The 23634-nt window shown below is 42.0% G+C and overlaps 1 protein-coding gene across 2 annotated transcripts in view; it reads right to left on the minus strand.

The window, feature by feature from the left end:
* FBXW4 (F-box and WD repeat domain containing 4) overlaps nt 1-23634 on the minus strand; it is a 109081-nt gene that overhangs the window by 83123 nt on the left and 2324 nt on the right. For both annotated transcript variants that reach the window (XM_072131361.1, XM_072131362.1), the window contains exon 2: nt 1211-1306. In XM_072131361.1, the coding sequence (XP_071987462.1) occupies nt 1211-1306 (96 nt within the window). The remainder of the gene's footprint in view (nt 1-1210; nt 1307-23634) is intronic.

The following is a 23634-nucleotide window of genomic DNA, read 5'->3' on the forward strand; positions in this document are numbered from 1 at the left end:
TCTGTCATCGCAAGCGGAGCCGGGGGCGTTTTATGGGACAGCTCTATGGCCGGTACACAGCCACCACTTCCACAATCCTTTTTCTTTTCCCCATGTATCACAGAAGGTGGATACGTGAAACTGTAGACTGTGTTACGCACCTCCTTATTTCTCCCCCCGTTTTGCATTCTTGGTTGTGGTGAGGACTCCCACCTTCTCGCCACCTGAACAGGTTTCCTGGCAGATAACTATAAAAGCCTCGCAATGTCAACGCCCTTCTCAAATCCCCCAAAAAATGGATTGTGCCTATATATCAGAGACGCGTGTAAATATGGCTCCCCGCCGGCACAGACTATACTTTAAAACCCATTTATTTAGGACATGAATCCAGCTTTAAAATACATCGGCCAACGAGATGACGAGCCGTGATAGCAGATAATTACAGATGTTATATTACTAAAATGTATTAAAGGCTGTAGCTTTGTGGTGGCTGCTTTCCATAAAGCTTATTGAGGAACACTCAGGACATTTTTTTTTTGTGGGGGGTCCCCACTCTATGGCAATGATGCAACTTGGACCTGTTCCATCTATACAGCACATGAACAGCTATTCGCTGAATGGCCACATGTAATACTACATTTCTCCTATAGTGGCCACTGCAGGGAAAACAGGAAGCTGATGGTGACCGATAGCCAGATCACACTGATGGTCTCATCAAGAGGACTTGCAGATCAATGACCTGTTAATCCGGTAGCAAGTTAAGGCCGATTAATATTATTATTACTATTTATTATGTGAAATAGCTCCCCTTTACCCGAGACGAGTCAAGTTTAGAGGCAACAGTCGGAGAGTCATTTCAGATACTCTTATCTTGGGTTCTATAGCACCTGGATCCATGCATGTGGTATCATATTAAAGATAAGAATCTCATCTTTCGGTTTACATCAGGAATTTAAGCTACAGAACTGACAAAGAAATACATAAAAACTGAGAAAAAAGAAGTTGGTCTTTGTTTTATCAGCTACTTCTGGATCTATGAGTTTATCATGCTTGCTTTTGCTGGTAGATTTAATTCATGGTATAGATAGAAGACCATATAATGAGAAGCTGCATAGTAAGAATTGAGACAACAAAGAAGAAGACGACTTTGTACGATGAATAGTATAACATGGAAGCAATTCACATTAGAAATGGAGACTATAATAAGACAGTGGTAAGTAAAGTCACTTGCTTGCGTTTCCACTTGAGTAGGATATCCCGCCGACAGCGTCCATTTTTCCAGTTTTGAGAAACCCGTACTCTTTCCTTCACAGGAATTCCAGAAGCCCTGCAGACAAAGACCGGTGTTATTCCTCAAATCCTCGTCTGAAAAGCTCTGGGGTTTACATAAGGAATTATACCATTTTGCCTGTCCAACTTCAAGGAAAAGTAAAGCTATGGTACATTTTCCGATAGAGAGACAGTTCAAGTTGTTAAAAGTGCAGGGATGGAACAGTATAAAAATATAAAACAAAAACTATATATAAAACACAAAGCACTAAGCAGAAAAGAAGATGCAACTCTATGAAAATGTCACATACTATTAGAAGAAAGACCATGTGTCATTTATTACATCCAATAATTCAGAATGTATACACCAGAAACATAAAAGGGGTAAAAACCATGTACCACTTTTTAATAGTTTTTGTTCTTTTCTTGTCTGGTGTATATATTATGAAGTATTGTATAATATAAAGATTTATCGTTTTTGCTATAGGAAACATGATGAGGGAGACTTGTCAGTAGTGTCCAACCAATCAGAGCTCAGCTCTCATTTCCCCATGGCTGTTTTTTTTAATTTAAGCCAAGCTCTGATTGGTTTTTTATGGGCAACTAGAACAGTTTTACACTTGTGATGAATGCCTCCCATGGTCTTTCTTTCTTCTTATACTATTAGTTCTTTCTTCATGTGTCTTAGCTACATCATCCGGGTGTTCCAGTCCTTTCCCATGTTACATACTAGAACATATCCCCTCCTGGAGAGGACACACAGTATCCGCTATTGTATAATAATGTGATGGCCCTAGACACATCCCAAAATCTCCCATCACTCAACTATGAGGAAAATGTGAGTATTCTGCTTAACCTGGATACCCACAGATACATCTCCTATGAGCCAGATATTTTACATATATCCCCTGTCTAAACTTGTGTAACCTCCAGTGAAAGTAGAAACTGCTGATATAATGGAAGATGAAAAGCTCCCATTTATTTCAATGGAAGACACATTTCTGTAATGCGGTCCCATTAAAGGGGCATTCCCACCTCCTGTATTTATGACATACCCACAGGATAGGAGAGGGTACTCCCACCTACCCCGAAAATGGGTGTCCACCCCCCCCCCCTTCCACAGCAAGATCAGACTGTGTCACGCATACGTGGCCGTACTCTATTGTCCATGTGAGCACAGGCTATACGCTCCGCTATTTCCAGGGCTTCCATAGATGCAAATAGTGTGTGTGTGTCAGTGTGCACAAAGCTCTCCACGCGGCTGTATAACGGAAAAAGGGGTCCCAGAGGTGACGTCCACACCTATGGACATGTCATATATACTGGAGATGTGAATACTCCTCATAAGGCCCCTGTCATCTGATTGGCCACAGCTACCTAAAAAAAACAAAACTAAAAATGTTTTGACTATGCAGATGTTAAACCAAAGGTCAAAGATGAGTCCCCTGTAATTCATAATTATGTATTTAAGCTGCTATTTTTCTGGTGAGATAGAGAGATTCATAGATAAAATAGATAGATACAAATATTGATTAGATAGATGAGATACAAATATAGGGGGAGAACCATCATAAGCCGACGCCCCTGCGCATGACGGAGGCCCCGCCTCCCCTCGTCACTCCGGATACTTCAAGAGGCTCAGGCCTCTTCATGCACGAGGCGAGTGGCACAACCAGCAACAAATCTACACCAAGTCGGACCTGCAAAAAAAGCCAAGGCACGGGTTCCCTCCACCGGCCACTGCGCCCCTCTATGCCCACATGGCATAGACGCAGTGATAAATCTGCCCCATAGACTCAAAATATATACATATAGATCATGTACAGATATATAGATTAGAAAGATGCAGGGATAGATGTCAAAGGGATATAAGAATTAATTATATAGAGATGGAATAGATGTATTTACAGACACACTACATAATCAGACAGATAAATATATGAAGATTCATTGGATGAATGAATATACAGATACGAGGATTCATTGAATAGATTATAGATAGATAATTCTATCTAATAAATGCGAATAAATTCTCACTTCCTGTTGGTTTTGTATCAACTCCCAGAAAGTAGCAGGCAATACAAATAAAAATAACTCAGCATTTGAAAAATAAATTCATTTGTTAGATTCTACATTCTACATTTTATTTTACTAAAAATCCCTTTGGACCAAAGCTAAAAAAAAAAAAAAAATCATTGGTAAAACCCTCAGCCCATTAGCGGAGGCTTTGAGAGGAGAGGCCACATAAAAAACGATTAGTCCCGTGTATATAAACATCACACCTAGCTGTTAATACATGCAGGAATCTCTAACCTGGCCCCGGGGCCTGCCTAAATCTCCATTTTCCCAGCCCTTTCTCAGAGCCCAGGGCTCATTTTTCTCTCCTCTCTCTCCTCTCCATCTTCCGGCACTTAGAGACCATTATAATTTGACTGCATTCCTGGGCATCTGACCTGTTTTAAACAAAACAAAAAGCAAAGCTTTTCGATCATTTAAATCTTCGCCGGCGCTTGGCCTATGATCAGCAAAGCTAGACCAGAGAATAATTTAGAGGTCTTACAACTGCTCTACTGAGGAAGGATTCCAGAAATTAAAAGAAAAGAAAAAAATAAGTAATAATTGTGTTGGTTCCCAGCAAAAGAAAAAAAAAAAAATTTGCAGACGTATCCCAAAGAATCCTTCAGTCCCCGCGTGACATTAAATTCAAGGTCCGCACAATACGCCCCCCCACCTATATATCAATAACTGCACTTGTGCTGAACTTTATGGCTAGTGCTCGGAAAACTCAGCGCAAAAAAACAAAGTCAATGGAGCGGAACGTCCCCGATGGAATATGGATGCCAAAATGTATCAGAAAGTAACAATCGCAGGCTGTAGAAGTAATTGGGGGGGGGGGGCTGTTTTCAGCATTCAAGTAAATTGGTTACCCAAACAGAGCATGCCATAGCCCAGGAACAGACCACACATCGTGCTAATCTCTCTCCCCCGAGCTGAGCGCAGGGAGACCTGAGGCTTGTCTTAACTTTATGGAAGGAGAAGCGTATGAGGCGAAGGCAGGGTGTGCAGAGTGCAGTATAGTGCACACACAAACATAGACATGGTTACTTACAAATAAACAAACTGCTCTTCCTGACAACTTTTACATAATTATTTAAAGGATTGTCCAGGCATTCAAGTGAAAAATCAAGATTTGCTTCAATAACTTTTTGATCAGTGGGGTCCCAATGGTGGGACCTGCATGCATTCCTTCCAATCGTCCCGTATCTAGTGGGACAATAAGGTTTCATGGCATCCTTCGGACAGTGACAGAGCCGATTACAACGAGCAGACACCCACTTTATATGGTGAGGCCGCTAATAGCGCACATACATAAGTTTGGTGCGCTGGAGAGCAGGAGGTCACCCCTCCCCTCTCCATAGAGATGCAAGGATGCACACACGGGGAAATATAGAACATGTCCTATCTTTTTCTGTGTACGGAGCGGTATGGTGCCATATGCATATAGCACCATATCACTCCTTGCACCTACAATAATAATAATATAATAATTCTTTATTTATATAGCGCACACAGATTAAGCAGCGCTGCACAGAGCTTGCCAAATTGTCCCTGTCCCCATGGGGCTCACAATCTAACCAACCTACCAGTATGGTTTGGAATGTGGGAGGAAACCGGAGGACCCAGAGCAAACACGTAAAACTCACATACAAACTATCACCGTCTATGGGGACTTGCGGACGTACATACGAGCCCTGCACGGTCATGTGAATGTAGCCTTAATCTGCATCACATTCTGCTCTAAGCACGCATATTGGCATTACCAAATATAGTTTACATTTTAAATAATACAATAGAAAAAAATAAATCTTCAAATATTTAACTCCAAGACTCGGGGCCTTTTGACTTGGTCATCCACAGAGGTCTTTTTTTTTTACGGGATGACTTGCGGTTTTCATTCTCGCCATCCTGGATGCCGTCTTACAAAATGGAATACACAAAAAAACAATGACAAGTGGGAATTTTTCCTCAATGAGCCAAAACTCATGTCTATCCCTTGTAGACTGTAAGCCTATATGAAATATCTGACAATCTCGGGGCTTTCTTCTGAGATCCAGAACCGCTGGAAGAAACACAGTATACACCTGGGGCAGAACCAATAAGTTGCATAGATGAATCGTGGTATACAGAACATTTTCCCCAAGTAGGCAACTTCATTGTCTGAAATATATGTAACATAACAACGAGAGGAGGTGAGGGGAGTCTTCAAATTAAGGATTTCCTCTCAAACTTGGCCAGTACAGCAGAAGAAATGCAATATCCCTAGCGAGCTCCAGGTTCCAGCTGCAGGAAGGAGCCGTAATGAAGGCAGCAACTCCACAACCAGCGAGGAACGTAACTCTACCGTCACTTTATCTATCCCACGCAAAACTTCTGAAAAGATTGTGCATGAGGGATTAAGACTCCTGCACAGACCCTCCCGGAGCTATTGTGATGCTCAGACACTGATATGTCCAGCTTACTCATGTTACACGGAGCTCTACATGTAACTTTTATAGAAGACAACACGCAACGCCAACATAGGAGGCTAAAACACGGCCATGGTCAGTCCGAAAACAGTGCCAAGGATGGGGCTCTGAGCACCACAGTGATATAGGAGTCTCTGCTGCAGGGTCGTACTGAGTGTTGTACTGCAAGGGTGGCAGGGATTCTTTGCATCATATATCAATAGGATGCTGGGATTCCTGGATCTGTGAAATCTGTCCTTTGCGACTCATGGACCAACCATGGCCGTGTGCTTTAGTCATAACAAAATTTTATTAAAGGAAAACAGAATGGTGCCTTACAATAGGTCATGGCAAAACACATACCCCTTGCAGGGGGTTGGTTGGGTATTTTATAGCTCTTCATAAGGCCACACACACTTTACTAACTAGTAACTACTTTATACACATGAATACTTGGCTGGCCATGCAATGCACATTTGCTGGACCAAAATATGGATAAGACGGCTCAATTATAACTTGCCATTTCTTAATATCCCCTAAATCTGCCATGGGCGAGCTTCAGGAGATTCCGACAAACACAATAGATAGGCAGCCAGGTTTGAATGAAACTTGCTTTAGGCCAAGCCTTAAAAGGAAATCTACCATCAAAATCCATCCTGATAAACCAGGGACATTACTCATAGATCCAGGCACCGGGACTGTGGTATCTTCTAATATTTGCTATACATCGGCTGTTTCTTTAGAGGCTGTTACCAGAGCCCCTCCTTGTTGTAGCTTCAAAGGCTGTTCCACTGTCATTTTACCAAACCGATTCTTGCAACAAGTGAATGGCGTAAATCTGTGGTAAATCGAAAGTCCACAGGAAAAATCCATAGCATTAAAGGACATCTACCACCAGATTTACTGTGCAATGCTTGTTACTTTAACCCCTTAATGACCGCCGTATCGGCTTTTTACGGCGGTCATTAAGGGTACTTCTTCTGATGCGTACGCCTTTCTACGGCAGCGCGTCAGAAGAAGATTTCGGGACACCGGGTCTCGCTGGTGCCGGTGTCGGGCTGTGATATGAAAAACTCCGATCCCAGGTGTTTAACCCCTTACACGCCGCGGTCAAGCATGACTGCGGCGTGCAAGTGTGTCCCCCGTGGATCGGAACCCCCCGGTGTGCTTACCGGGGGATCCGATCCCTCCTGCCTCAGCCCCGGGTTCCGACGAGTGACCCGGGGCTGTCGGCTCCTCTCTGTGCCGGGTTCCGCCTCCTGGCAGGACCCGGCTGTGTGTAACTGAGCATGCTCAGCTACTTGTATTGCAGTGTAAAGGCTTGAATAAGCGATCGGATGATCGCTTATTCAAGCCAAGAAGTAGAAAATGTAAAAAAAAGTTTTAAAAAAATTAATTCTTTTTATAATATAATTAAATAAAATAAAAGTCCCATAATCTCCCCAGTAACACATAAAATGCAAATAAAGTAAATAAAACACAAAAACACGTACATATTTGGTATCACCGCGTCCGTATTAATCTGTACAATAAATCTAAATCAACATTGAACCTGCTCAGTGAACTACGTAAAAAAAAAAACCTCGAAAAACTTCCCATAACATACAATTTTCCATCAAACACCATCACAAAAAATGTTCTAAAAAGTGATCAAAAAAAAGTTACGTTCCCTAATATGATACGACTGAAAAGAACAACTGTTTTCGCAAAAAATAAGCCCTCAACCAGATCTGACAACAGAAAAATACAGAAGTTATGACCCTGAAAAGTTGTCAATAGTAAAAACAATGCGATTTTCTCCAATATTGGTTTTGCTCAGGAAAATTGAGCAAAAATAAGAAAAACTATATAAATGAGGTAACACCGCAATCGTAGTGAACCAGAGAATAAAGATAAAATATTTTTACATTGCGGTGAGCGGGGGAAAAAAAATGCTAACAATCCAAAATAAAAATTGATGATTTTGTTTGTGTCCCCCTTGAAATAGTTAATAAAATCTCATGAATAAGCTTTAGACTCCCAAAATAAATTATCTATACATTGTATCTCATCCCGTACATAATAAGCCCTCATATGTTCGCATTACCAAAAAAAAAAAAAAAAAATGTATAGGTCGTACAATGTGACAATACAAATCTGCTGTGGACGGCGCCTCCATTCATTCTATGCTCGGCCGTGCGCCCGTACAGCAGTTTACCACCACATATGGGGTATCAGTACACTCGGGAGGAATTGGGCATCAAGCGTTGCAGTGCGTTTCATCATTTAATTTATTCTGAAACTGTCAGTTTTGGCCTAAATGAATGTATTTTCCAAAAAAATTCTATAGTTTCTAAATCGCAGGTCCATATTTTTTAACCCATGTGAAACACCTAAAGGGTTAATAGACTTAATAGAAGTTGTTTTACATATGTTGAGGGGTGAAGTTTCTATAGTGGGGTAATTTATGGGGTGTTACTATTATTTAGGCCTTACAAAGTCACTTGAAAGCTGAGTTGTCCCTCAAAATGTGAGTTTTGGCAATTTTCATGAAAATAAGAAAAATCGCACCTAAAGTTCTGCACCTCATAACATCCTAGAAAAGTGAGAGGATGCATAAAATATCATCCCAACATAAAGCAGATATTCTGTAAATGTTAATTATCAAACTTTTTGGGTAGTTTTACATCTTGTCTGGAAACCAGAACATTTCCAACTTGGAAAATGAAGAATTTTTACAAACTTTGGCCAAATTTTCACTTTTTTTCAGAACGAAACGCAAAACGTATCACGAGAAAACATTCTCAAAATCACCCGGATATGTTAAAGCGTTCCGAAGTTATAACCAATTATCGTGAGACATGTCAGATTTGAAAAATCGAGTCTAGTCATTGAGCTGAAAACTAGTGTCGGTGATAAGGGGTTAAAGGACACCTGTCATCAGGTCTGTGTCACTTGTCCTGTCACCTCTACCTGTTGGAGCAGCTCACAAGGATCCCATCCCAGCCTTTATCTAGTTATTTCATACATTATTCATTGTAAAATCATCTATTCTTTATCATGTAAATGAGGCTGGTCACGTGGTCAGAGGCAGTGATGTCACCCCTGTTACCCCTCCCCTCTCCTCCCCCTGCTCATGTCTGTGTGTAATGTATAGTAAAGCATGGCTAGTGTGTGTGCTGCATCTGCTGACATGCTGCATCCTCCTAATATACAGGTGTGAGACACAGACATCAGCTACACAAGTACCTGACATGTTCTGCTGTAACATGGCTGCCTGGAGCTGTTGTATCTCTCCTACATACACACACACAGGCTGCAGGGGGTGTGGCCACCAGAAAGCACATGGAGCAGCCATTACACCATTATGCAGGCTGTCAGTCAAGCACTGGGGGTGTGTCTGTGCCTCCCACTCATGAATAAACTGGAGAGCTTGAATATGCTAATGACTCACTGGACATTTCACAGGTCATTTGCATACAGCTTTAGGACCTCATTGCTTAGGTTTACAGGCATGTAGAGGGACAATGAAGGGATAGAGGTAATGCTCTCAAATGGCAGTTTATGAAAATCTATTTAGATTAGGGGGCTTATTTTGCATGACGGGTTCTCTTTAAGGGTATATATGGCAGATTTTCTACGATGTTCTGGAACCTCCTCTACACCGAATAAATAACTTTATTAAACTATGCAAATGGGCCTGAGGGGGGTCTGGACTCCTTAGATGTTAATTGAACCTCTTAGCCGTTCATTTGCATAACTTTAAAGGCTCATTCTTGTAAAAACAAGGGCATAAGAAGCTAAAAGATCAGTGTATCCTGCCAGAGGGGCACACACCAGCATGTAAATGTGCTTGGTTTATGATACTTGATCCTGGTGGTAGATGTCCTTTAATTACAGCTGTTTTTCTTATATGCAAATGAGAAGGCAAGAGTCGATTACTGAAGAGTCATGTTTTCTCCAGGCTGCCAGTGAACACCGCCTCCTCCGTTGGACAGCTCTGTGTCTCTTCAAACTCAACCTGAGCAGGCAGGTTCTCTCCCAGTCCCTCTCACTGCATAGGGAAAACTTGCACTGAGAGGGAAACTGCAGTTCTTCTCACCATTTACTGCACCCCATGATGGGCAGTGCCAGGCTTCGGTGGGCGGAGCCAACATTGATAAAGGCAGGACGAGAGAGGGGAATGATTTTACTGGCGGGAGAGGGCAGATTTAAGCTGGGACGCCTGCTCTGCACTTTTCAACAAAGGCATGTGGGGGGGGGAGGGGGGGTCAAGAGTTCCGGTTTACTGTGTCTGTACTGTACTCAATATTCTCAAGATCCAATGATTGTAGTATTCAAGTAGTATAGTGTACAATGTGCTGTAATAACCCTAAATAAATATATATTATATATACACACACTAGCTGTATACTATACATACATATTAGTCTATCACAATTGAAAAAGAAATACTAAGGGTTTGTGTGCCTTTAGGATCAGCTACAAGCTCTGCATTATCAATTGAATGGTAATAATGTGCACTAAACCGCTAGTGTGGTTCTCAGAACGAGTCTCTAGTGGGATTATCTGCAGAGTCCGTCACAGGCAACGGATTCTCTGGAGGAAAATAAAGTTTTGTACTTTGTAAAAGACCAGACCAGGGTATCCATTCATGTAACATGCGCTGCCTAATAAAGTTACCCCGCTACGATCTGCTGTAGACCGACAGAAAACACAATTAAGTAATTCTTTAATAATCTGCTGGACTTGCTGAAATTACTGTGGCATCTGCATCGCAGGGAGAGCGAAACAACTGGAGAATAAAAAAGAAAAAATATCAAAAAGAACTAAATTCTACCTGTATCGATTATAAAGCGATTCCCTCTGCTTTGATGAACACCATATGCTGCCATTAATATTGAACTGTTGCACCTGAGCTGGAAACTTTCACTAGTCACCAACGCGGCACGCACGCCAAGCCGCCACGACTCCACATACGCCAAAGACATCCCTGGGCTCCCACAATACAGGCTTTAACCTCTTATCTGCCAAGCAGCATTTTCTAATATTACAAATAGACGGCCGTCCCTTCAGCTGAATTTTTCCCTGTTCACATGGGTGGTAGGTGTCTGACTACTGGGAGCCCTAGTGACCATGAAAAGAGGGGTGGAAAGTCCCCTGCCGGACCCTTATAAATGGATATCTGGTATGTGAGCTCAGACAGCAACCACAATGGACTTTCAGTACAGCTGAGGTCCAACAGTTCTTGGGACTTAAAAGCTTTCAATCTCATGATCACTGAGATTGCAGAACTCAATCATTCGGAAACCCAACAGTTCTCCAATGAAAAGGGATGTGACCACTTGTGTAGACAAGAGTTGGTGGACTTGAGAATTACAACATGACCACAGTATCCATCAACTCCCTCCTGGAAGCTCTTCTAGATCTTTTCTTTCCACCAAGCCAAAAATCCTGATGACAGGTTCCCTTTAAAGAATACCACTCAACAACTTCATCCAACTATTACTTTTGGGAACCTTTAGTCATAGCTAAAAAACCCAGGTTCGCAGACAAGTGCGCACAGGAGCTCATAGCCGCGCGCCTATCTGGTAGGCGGTACACAAGAGGCTACTGGGGCGTGGAGTAGCTGCGCCGTGTAGCCTCAGCTCCGGCTACTCCACGCCCCAGTGGTCTCTTTAGGAAATTTGCATATTGGGGGAATTCAAATTTATAAAAGTTCTGTCCATGAAAGAATTAGCCCTAAAAAGGGCTATACTAGTATATATTAGCGGAACCTGCCACTGGATCCACCATAATAGGTAGATCCATGGTGGTAGGTTTCCTTTAAGATAAATTTCCCCCTATATAGTGCATTAGGACACGACAATGGTGTACGAGAACCAAAGCATGTAGCATATGGTACGGCAGGTCCTATAGTATACAGCAGGTTTTTCATCCATATTAAAGTGGTGACAAGAGCACTGGCGAAATACAGTTAAACTGGACGACATATAAAACTTCAAAAGTTTTCCAAACTCTGCTGTTTTACAACTGCTCCAATACGAGTTTTCCGCATAACACCGTTAAACGCTTGAAAAGTTAAAAATGTTTTAGACGTTTGATATATATTTAAATTTTTCCTTTTTCTTTAATCTAAAAATAAAAGAAAAAAAAAGGAAAGAAAGAAAAAAAGAAAAAAAGGAAAGAAAGAAAGAAAGAAAGAAAGAAAGCTTGGAACGCGTTCCAGTTGCTGAAGTGTTTCCCTGCCAGTGGCTGAGGTCACGGCTGAGTATTCCAGAAGCTCTTGCCTGTAGGAGTCGTGTGAAGTCTGGGAGCCGGGTCCAGGAAGAGGTCGTACAGTCGAAACTCTCCATTCCCAGACGTTCAATTCTGCTACAAGAATTCATCCCGCTTTCTGAGGTGACGGGGTCTGTTACACCCAAAAACATTTTGGTTTCCAGGTAACATTATGTTTTGCACCCACAGCCAACAACAAGAGTAATGCTGTATAACACCGAGGCTGTGATTTATGCTGATTCTTGTAGGCACGTGGCAGCTTTCTGTATTGATTTAGCAGAAGGTGAGCTGTATTGCTATGCAAGTTTGGGATTGATTTAGCCTCTATGCCTGGTAGTGGGTGGTCTTTTTTAACCACTTTTGTCCCTTTACCACTGCAAAAAACCTGCCTACTTCAGACAGGGTGACCCCAAGCAGTACTACAAGGTCACGTATCAAAACTCATCAGAACCTTCTGGTGTACAAAACCAAGAGTTCCACGTCAAATTAAACTAACCAAAGTCCAACCTAGTAGTATGCAGTAGCAAAGGGCCTTGTGTCTGCACTGCCTCGGCCACAATTTACAATGATAACGTCCATATATCATTTGCAACAGAAAAAAATCCAGTACATGGTCTCCAAAGAATTTGCGTCCAGATGCATTTGTATTATATGTAGATTTTTTCGGATGAGGTTTGTTAACTTTACAGTAACAAATGTTGCAAACTGCTGAAGACTTTCCACGACTCTCCGCACTGTCGATAATCCGCTGTTTCAGCACTGGATCCTCTCTAGTTTTACACTGCATCAATGTGATGTTCATTGGTCGGGTTTCAGATGCAATTCCAAGCACAACCACTACACTGGTAGATTGTGAAGAAACTACTAGCACTTATCCAAATGCTGTAGACCAGTGGTGGCGAACCTATGGCACGGGTGCCAGAGATGGCACTCAGAGCCTTCTCTGTGGCCACCCAGCACAAAGGTCACCATTCAGGACTCCTCCTCCTGCAGTCACAGGCAGCCCAGAACCTGCCATGTTTAGCACTATTTTAAAGTGACTTGAAAGTACAGGAGCAGCAAGGAGGTATGGAGCTGGATTATCATTGAAGCCCCTTCTCAGGGCCTGTGATTCATCCTGTTAAGGGGACCTTAGAGGGCAGCTACAATAATAATCCAAATTGCTTCATCTTTCTACTGTATTGGTGTCTTCAGGATGCCAATATGTTTGAAATAAGTTACTTTAAATTTGCCTTTGGCACTTTGTAAAAAATATGTGGCTATTGGTTGTAGTTTGGGCGCTCAGTCTCCAAAAGGTTCGCCATCACTGCTGTAAACAATAGCGGATTATAATATGGGCGTTTTGTGCAGAAGCCCAGTGCCCAAGGCTTGTAGGGGTCCATGACCAACCAAACCAAATACCAGGATTGAGATACTGAAGATAGCCTATAATTTTCATACATGTCTGCTAGCTCTCAAAACGACCCTCAGCGTTAGGGAGTGCAAACTGGGCATTTGTCCAGATCCCCCAGTCCTAAAGGGGCCCCCTGTGTGTGGACCTTTGTAGGCAGAAGATGTATTGCTCTTTTAATACCACTTGGTTGAATGCCTAGATGAAGATGTTTATCATCTATCATCTATATATCTACCTATCTATCCATATATCAATCGATCTTCTATCTCTCTTATCTATCTTCTAACATCTAGGTATCTATATATAATCTACTTTGTATTTATGCTTCTATAAATCCATTGTCCATCTATAAATCTATATAATCTTTCATATTTATCTTCTATCATCCATCTCCCTATCATCTGTCTCTCCTTTAATATTCTCATACAGCCCCATATTACAGATACTTACCTACTACTGCTTGTAACTACAAAGTGTTATTATTGTGCAGGACTAAAGGAGCCTCTTACTGACTGTGACTGTTCATAACATAGATTTATTTTGAGGCCCCACTTTGTCTAAAACCGGTCCTGAAAACACATGTACACAGGAGCCATTTCAGCACCTTTATAGGTCCTCCAAAGGTCCAGAAACTACAGAACTAAGAGCCCACAGAAGGGACCCTGCTACCATGTGTAGGCTGTAAATGTCAAACCATCAAGTATATATGAAGGCTCACCTTTTCCATACACTACAGCCAATGGTGGTCCGATTGCACCCCCGGCTACAGCCTCTTAAACCACCAATTTCTGTTGCTTCCAGATGTCAGACCTCCACCCATCTAATTGGAATCACTTATCTAAAACACAGGGAATGGAAGAGGAAAGCACTTGGCTCCCTGTACATGTAGCTGCCATGTAGCGGCCGCACGCCGTAACCCACAACACAGACACGTTAATCAAAGCTTACACCTAGACTAGGAGCGCCGCTAAAAACCTTATATAAACCTCGTCATCAGACTGCAAAGTTCTGTATATTTTCTCCTTCCCTCTGAAATACAGACCTCTCCGCCCATGTGATGACCCCCCTCTCCCCCGTAGTAGTACTCAGAAGGTGTCTAATTGATCCATTTAAAATAGAAAAGCCCTAGGGGACTTACAAATTGTTTTAGAAGTAATCTGCTTGAGTAGTTAAGCTGTTTAAGGCAGGGCCCGTGCTCCTATGGCAATTTCTATTAGCTTTCTGCTTTTAGGAAGCGTAAACTTCCAATGTTACGGGAAGTGCTTGGACCTGTGGGACACAATCCTAATTGCCCGTCGGTACACACAGTTCTTCCTTGTGCGGCCTCAGATGGGCAGCAGTAGAGCCATTACGGAAGATTATTCTGGCACCGGCTTGTAGTATTTTATATAATTGGCAATAAAAATAAAAAGCTGGCTCTGAACTTAGAAGATGCATTAGAGATTGACGTCTGTTCACGACGCTGATACCTTAGATAGAAGGCACCGGGTAATGGTCTTATGCAAAGGTGGATACTTTGCAGGGGTCCCCACACATTGGTACTGTTCTACAAGGGGTATTCTTCATTAAGAAAATGCATTTATATGGGAATTTTAAAGCAATTTTTGGGTCACTATGAAAGGTGTGTGGGTTTCTGTTCAATAAATTCTAGACAGAGAGATAATTTAATGATGGGGCCTCTTTCGTTCATACACTTCAATTAAGTGACGATTACTCATTGATTGACACCGAGTGTTATACTCCTCACTCCGCAAGAGACAGAGCAGGTGCTATCCCTGTCTGGGGGCCAGACATCTCCCCCTTCCCCTCTCCACCCGCCTCGCAGCTCATGGCAGACGTCTGCTGCTACGGTCGTGTGCATGTAGTGGATAATGTACCGATTGGTGAGGGACCCCCATATTTCATGACTCTGGGGGTCCCATGTACCCCTGAATGAATGATAGCTAGTTAAACATGGTACAGGCTAACTTGCTTCATTCCTTCAGAAAGAACAAAGGGCTATGGGTTTTTTTGTGGTCATTTGGGTCCCAGTCATCAACCCCCATGATTGACAAGTGATCCTAATACTGTGGATTAGGTAGAAAATAAATAACTGGAATATCCCTTTAAAGGAAATCAACCAAACTCAAACCTGATAAACCAAGGACTGTGGAAATATTCCCATCTCCTTCCTTCTAAAAGCAATTTTTATAATTATGCTAATGACTGAAGATCTCTGCGGTCGTTTCTAGAGCCCCTTGCTGTAGCTTCACAGAGCAGGTCTCCCCTCTCTTGGCTCTTCCCGCTGCTGCTACATTGCACAGGTAGAGGGAGGGAGGAGATGAAACATGTTCTGCTCATTGTAACAGCCTGTGAATCTGCAGCAATGTGGGGCTCTGATTCACCAACAACAAGGAGGTCGTAGATAACATATATAGGGAGATAGTCATAGCTCCAGGCACCATGACACTGACAAAGTGTCCCTGGTTTATGGTCTGATGGTAAATTTCTTTAAAGGAAGTATTTGACATCACTGGTGGATAAAGGATAAAAAAAAGTACATTTAGCAGAAAAGCTCAATATTGACATATCGTAAAAAAAGACTATTATTGGTAAAAAAAATATTCAATCCCAGTAACGTAATACAATGTAGGGTCACATGACCGCCATACTTGTCTAACCTACAAAAGCTACAAGAAAAGCTTGGATGACGAGGACGTTCATAACACATTATTTGGAAAAATCTTCCATTTTTTATTGTTGAATGTATGAGCCTAGTAAATGTCCTGCTGCCTGGCTGGATGCTAAAAAACACTTTCCAGGAAGACTTGGCCTCGGTAAACAAGAGACCTCTTCATCATACACCACATCTTCCAAGAGGAAATATGAAAAAAAAAACATATCCCTGTGCATTATGAAGATGATCGCATCATTAATAATGGGAGTTGGCGGGCCGCACGTCTTGTGAAGTGCAGCTGGGAAAGATAGCTGATAAAAATAGAGAAACTCAGGTACATTGTTACAGAGGATAATAAATGATGTCTGCGGAATCCCAAAACAAACGTCCACAAGTTGGAGAAAGACACATGTATTCTCTTATAATACTGCTAGAGCCATACCAGGTATATGTCTCAAGTCTCTTCTCTCCAGTCATGTGTACAGCAGGATATCCTACTGCGCCAAACCATTACCACCACCATGGAAGCCACGAGACCGGCAGTAGATCTAGGAACTGAGGCCAACACAATGCTCGGAACAAAGTCATGTCATGCCTCTAAGACTGAATTCACACACACGTGTGCCTGCCGTACCGTAGCACAGCGGGCACACGTCGGCGCCGGGGAGAGGAGGAGGGGATGAGGACTGCTCACCCTGTCCCTCTCCATGTCCTATCTTTCTCCCGGCTACGGAACGGTGCGGTGCCACTCCATACGGTGCCGTGTGCCCATTGCCAGCCTATGGGGGACGTTTATCTGACGTATAGACGTCCCCCAACGGCTGTGTGAATGAGGCATAACAATTATCAACTTTCAACATAACATTGGAAATAGAATTATAATAGGGTTAGGACAACCCTGGATAAACATTATATATTCGTGAACCTTTGTGAATAAGTTCACAGCTACAGACCGCTCTCTAAAAACATTAACAGCCACTGTCCAAGACAAGGTACTGCTGTGGTCCGAGTAGTAACCAAACACAAGTCCACATAAAAAGAGACATGTCAACACAACCCAAAAGTCACAATCTGTATTGTGTAGATCAGAGGGATACACATCTTTCCCCTCTGCACTTAGGACACCCTGCACTGCCTTATACTTTAGGCACTCCTGTAAGGTGTCCCATATAAAATAATGGAAAACAGGTCCATTTCTATTCCACTTCCGACCTTAGAAGTCTAATACAGTATAGGGCAGCTCATGGCGGGTTCACAGAAGTTTGAGCTTTCCCTCTTTCGAAATTACACATTTAGAGGATAAGTGCATTTTAAGATAAACGAAAAAAAGCATCTTCCTTTTTATTGGTGGAACAGGTGAAGACCAAATCAAGATGATGAAATTCTGAGGGTGCGTTCACACGATCAATTTTTCAGATGTAGTTTTTGATGTCCAAACCAGGACTGGAGTACGTACAGAGGAGGAACAGCTTCTCCCATGATATGTTCTCACCCATTATGATCCACGCTTGCTTTTGGCTTCAAAAACTTCATCTAAATAACTAAACGCACAATCAAAGGTGTTTTTTTAAGTGAAGGGCAAATAGTTGGTCGACTAAATGCCTCCCGACTGTTGGTTGGTCTCCCCCCCCCTACCTCATTTCTATATACACACATATAGTTAGATAGGTAACCAGGAACAATTGTCATCTCAAAGGGCCCCACCTGCTGGCTCTTTTCTTTTGCACTAGATGTGTGCTGTCAAATGAGAGTATGGAGACCCAAATTTTTCTTCTACCGCCTAAATAAAACACAAAACCCAAGTGCAGAAACATTTCCTTAAACAAACATTACGATTATCGGCGTATCTGTTCTAAATCTACTGGAGGTAACGTTATGGAATGTAAAGAGCTACTTTCGGGGTCTGGTTAATTTTTGAAATAAAAACCAGGAGATTTCCTGCTTTACAAGTTTGGAGGAGAGAAAAGAAGGATTTGCACATAGATGCTGGCGAGGAGGGCGACGCAGACAGGTCCCCCCCACAATAAGTGATTTAAGTGCTTGCTAAGATGGGTCATTTCCTGCCGCCCAAAACTATTTTAAATATAAAATAAACCTTTTTTTATTAACTCATGTGGAAAGCGTTATAACAGTTATCTCAACTGGGCCGCAAACAATGCAAATTAATAAAACAGTTTTTTTTTATCCATAAAAAAACCAGGAATGAAATACGAGACGAGAAACAACTTCTACCTAATGACTGAAGGAGTAGGAGGTGGACACTCTACATCCAGGGGAGCGGAAGACTGAATGTGGCCACTGATGACAGCATGAAAGGAATAATCACAGACAATATTGCCGACCTATGCTCAAGATAGCTCCTTAAAGGGGCTGCCCACTTTTCCTCATGTATTATGTAATGTGTGTGAAAGTGTGAGGTGCATAATATTAGATAGTTTACCAATATACATATAGTAATAGTTCTTCTCCGCTTTCTTGATATGTAAGTAAAACCTCCGGTCTTTTACCTCACCAGCCAGACATTCCTGTCCATATAATGGCCGCAGATGGAGAGTCATGTGATCTCTAACTGTCCATGAGCAATGGCCAGGACCCTCATATTCACTTTACATTAAAAAAAAAAAAAAAAACACAGAAGAACTATTGATAGATGTACACTCCCCGGCCACTTTATTAGGTACACCATGCTAGTAACGGGTTGGACCCCCTTTTGCCTTCAGAACGGCCTCAATTCTTCGTGGCATAGATTCAACAAGGTGCTGGAAGCTCCTCAGAGATTTTGGTCCATATTGACATGATGGCATCACACAGTTGCCGCAGATTTATCGGCTGCACATCCATGATGCGAATCTCCCGTTCCACCACATCCCAAAGATGCTCTATTGGATTGAGATCTGGTGACTGTGGAGGCCATTTGAGTCCAGTGACCTCATTGTCATGTTCAAGAAACCAGTCTGAGATGATTCCAGCTTTATGACATGGCACATTATCCTGCTGAAAGTAGCCATCAGATGTTGGGTACATTGTGGTCATAAAGGGATGGACATGGTCAGCAACAATACTCAGGTAGGCTGTGGCATTGCAACGATGCTCAATTGGTTCCAAGGGGCCCAAAGAGTGCCAAGAAAATATTCCCCACACCATGACACCACAACCACCAGCCTGAACCGTTGATACAAGGCAGGATGGATCCATGCTTTCATGTTGTTGACACCAAATTCTGACCCTACCATCCGAATGTCGCAGCAGAAATCGAGACTCATCAGACCAGGCAACGTTTTTCCAATCTTCTACTGTCCAATTTCGATGAGCTTGTGCAAATTGTAGCCTCAGTTTCCTGTTCTTAGCTGAAAGGAGTGGCACCCGGTGTGGTCTTCTGCTGCTGTAGCCCATCTGCCTCAAAGTTCGACGTACTGTGCGTTCAGAGATGCTCTTCTGCCTACCTTGGTTGTAACGGGTGGCGATTTGAGTCACTGTTGCCTTTCTATCAGCTCGAACCAGTCTGCCCATTCTCCTCTGACCTCTGGCATCAACAAGGCATTTCCGCCCACAGAACTGCTGCTCACTGGATGTTTTTTCTTTTTCGGACCATTCTCTGTAAACCCTAGAGATGGTTGTGCGTGAAAATCCCAGTAGATCAGCAGTTTCTGAAATACTCAGACCAGCCCTTCTGGCACCAACAACCATGCCACGTTCAAAGGCCTCAAATCACCTTTCTTCCCCATACTGATGCTCGGTTTGAACTGCAGGAGATTGTCTTGACCATGTCTACATGCCTAAATGCACTGAGTTGCCGCCATGTGATTGGCTGATTAGAAATTAAGTGCCAACGAGCAGTTGGACAGGTGTACCTAATAAAGGGGCGGTGAGTGTATATTGATAAACTACCCGATATCTTGCCCTTTACACTTACATTACAAAAAAACATGAGGTTAAGTGGGCAACCCCTTTAAAATCAGATTCATGGCAGTCCCATGGCCAGCACCACAACAGATCATATGTTCTCAGCAGCTGATAACCATAGAAGGGAACAGAAAGCAGACACCTCCATTCTCTGTGAAGTGGTAAGACCTATTTGTTTGAATGGAAGAAAAACTGCAGTACTCGGCTAGGCCACTACACAGGGATACCCTGATAATCTAACCACATTGTCATTACAACAAACAGAACTAGGACAAAGAGGGATAAGATGCACCATTCACTGTATTGGGAATGAATAAATAGCCTTTATTGATTACATAACATCTTAAAAATGTATATAACATTTTTTTAGTAGAGACACAACATGAACAAACCAGGTAATAGGTACACAGAACGTAAATAATTATATATACAGGAAAGCACAGTAACATCCATAATAGTATATGCATAGCATTGTGCAAACCCTATCCCAATCACAGCTATTCTACCTATAGAAGCACTGGCAGAATAATGTGGTAACATGTATTAAACACTAATAATAAGTGCTGTGAGACGGATATACTGTGGACCATATTACCTGGCGTTCAGCCCCCGATCTCGAGCTGTGACTGGGATAGGGTTTGCACAATGCTATGTAATTCCTTTTATGGATGTGCTTCCCCAAAAATAATTATTTACTTTGTGTACCTATTACCTGGTTTGTTCATCTTGTGTCTTTCCTAAGAAATTTTTATATACATTTTTTTAAAGATGTTATGTAATCAATAAAGGCTATTTATTCATTCCTAATACAGTGAATGCTGCATTTGATCCCTCATTGTCCTAGTTTTGTTTGTTGTTATACATCGATATCCGAGAGGGTAATCTTGGCTTCTCTGGCACGTTATTAATTACTATACAGGAGTAGGTTTCATATGACCTTTGTTACTATTTATACAGTAGTAAACGGTTTGTGCTTTGAATGTAACCACATTGTCAGCACAAAGCATCTCACAGCACTAGAGGGATCATGAAGTGTCTGCTTAGAGAGTCCCCGCCCACACTGTGGAATTTTACACTGACCATCACTGAGTGATAGGAGCTAAAACAGCAATAAAACATTGTAAAAAAAGAAGCTGGCAACCTAGGAGTCTGTCCCTGCTGTAGACAATGGGGAGCTACCCACAGACATTAGAACTTGGTTATCCACCAGCGAGGAGATCCTAATAAATTTCCCACAACTTGTGCTAATTATGTGCTATAATTCATGCCCGTTTCTGCCATAATCTGTAAAAATACTATCATTTTTGGGTGCTGCTCCTTATGCTCTGTTCACACGACCATATTGTACCATCAATGAAACCTCTATAGGGCCGTGATCCCGCCATAATTGTAACTAGGTGGCGCAGTTTTTTTAGCTGAGCCACATTTTTCACAGTGATGTTAAATTCTGCCGCAGTTTAAAGCCGACATGCTCTACTTTCTACCTTCATAGTGTTTGTTCTAAAATTGCGCCACAATGTCAAAAAATATTTGGAGCCTGCGCCTTTTCATAAGCCACGCCCCTTTCATCGGACAGGTCGGAAAAGTTTGGAAAGCAGGTCTAAAAGCCTTGATAAACGTGGCGGAAAGCATTTTCTGGCTCAAATTCAGGCTAATTACATCTCCTCCCGAGTCGCACCGACCTATGACCAAATGGCTACGCTGCAAAATATACAGCAGGTCCTATTTTGGGCCGGATTTGCATACAGCTCTGCTATGTGCCCTATAACGGAGTCCATTATGTTAGTTTATGGCCTGTTGCACACAATCGATTCTCAATGTTACGCTCTTAACACTTCCTGACGTATATATGCGTCATGGGGGGGACATGTATCTTTAACTGTATTTTTCTCTTCTTTTTACAGGTTTTTGGATGTTTTGGAGCTTTATAGGTGCATTTTTGTGACTATGCCAAGAAGCTAAGAAGTTAGCCTGTGGTTGTGTCTGTTGCAGTGTTCCTAAATGTATCTTTAAAAGACAGAGGTTGATGATACATGTGCCCTTTAATTGCGCTGCCATCTTTGTTTTGATTGTCACTCCTCGTGACATCATCAGGAAGCCACAATCTGTCGCCATGACAGCCTCGGGTCTTTATAAGGCCTGAAGCCGTATCATTTCTGCAGATCTGTTACAATGTGCAATTTTCACATTGCAATGGATGATGTGGAAAATCCAGATATACTGCCATACTGTAGCATGGCAGTATGTGGTAGAATCAGACAAACTAGAGATAAAATTAAAAAAAATAATAATAGTAAAACCTAAAAGTACAAATCACCGCCTCTTAACGTAGAACTGATATAAAAACAAGTAAAATAAAAAACATGTTAGATATCGCCAATACACAGACAGATCCAAACTTAACGTTAGATATCCACGTATACAAAAATGTCTGATCTATCAAAATATAATAACGGTTATTCCCGGCATTGAACCCCTGTAACAGAAAGTAACGCCCAAATGCCTGAAAGCCACTTTAAGCCATTTTGCAACGTATAAAGAATTTAATAACAAATTATCAAAAGGCTGTACAGTGCTCAACATGGGAACAATAAATATGTCAGCTTACAAGAAAATGTCGCAAATGCGTTTGTTCACTGATTTCCCTGAAGTTGGAATTTTTTTCCCCCCACTTCCCAGGACAAAGGATGGAATAATAAATACCAACACTAAGAAGTACAATTTGTTATGCAGAGATAAGCCCACCCACAGCTCTGTACACGGTAAAATGAAAAAGTTATACATTTGTCGGGAGCAAAAAATTAACAAAAAAAGGCTGCGTCCTTAAGGGGTTAACAGAACTGTGACTCCTCAATCAGCGGGGTAACTAGAAGCTGATGGGCCCCAATGCCCCATAATGTATGGCTTATAGTAATAATCTTCTCATATGGGAAAGTGACAACATAAGGGCCCCCTAAACCTCTTGGGCCCGGGTGCACTCCTCAAGTTACGCCCCTGTCATCGATCGTTTATAATCCTATGCACATGTCAGATGTTTTTGCGCAGTTAGTTGAAGCGGAAAACACAGCGTGCACGATTCTGATCAGACTTGTGTGTGAAACTTGCGATTAGGATGTGAAAATCTGACACAATTCTGATGGCACTTGGACTATATAAAAAAAAAACAAAAAAAAAACAGATAGTCAAATAGCACTAAGGACAGACCAAAATTGTATGAATTGACACTTGGTTTGTTGCCTACTGGTCTAAATAAATATAACAAATATAAAATAATCACAACAGATTTTTTTCTCTTGTAGATAATACAATAGAAAGAATAAAATATATAGACCTATGTATTAGCAACAAAAAGACCAAATTAATTCAATAAACAAATGAAAAAATAAATAAATAATCTATTGTATTGTCATAGAATATAACAGCTAGGAGGCTCCACTCCCCAGTACACGTACAGAACGTCTGTCCTGATGACCCTGGTGTTGACCTCTGGAGATCAAAACGATGGTTGAAAACTGCAATTAGCAACTCAGACAGAACTCTTCAGTGAAGTCCAGATCTCTGACACCAGACGACCAGCGATGGACTATTTGTAGAGCAGAATACTCCTAGTTCAGTACAGTAACAATGTTATCACGGCCCCAGCACTATACGGTTTAATGACTGCGCCAATG

Source organism: Engystomops pustulosus, chromosome 11 (genome assembly GCF_040894005.1).
Source record: "Engystomops pustulosus chromosome 11, aEngPut4.maternal, whole genome shotgun sequence".
In the NCBI taxonomy this organism is placed as follows: Eukaryota; Metazoa; Chordata; class Amphibia; order Anura; family Leptodactylidae; genus Engystomops; species Engystomops pustulosus.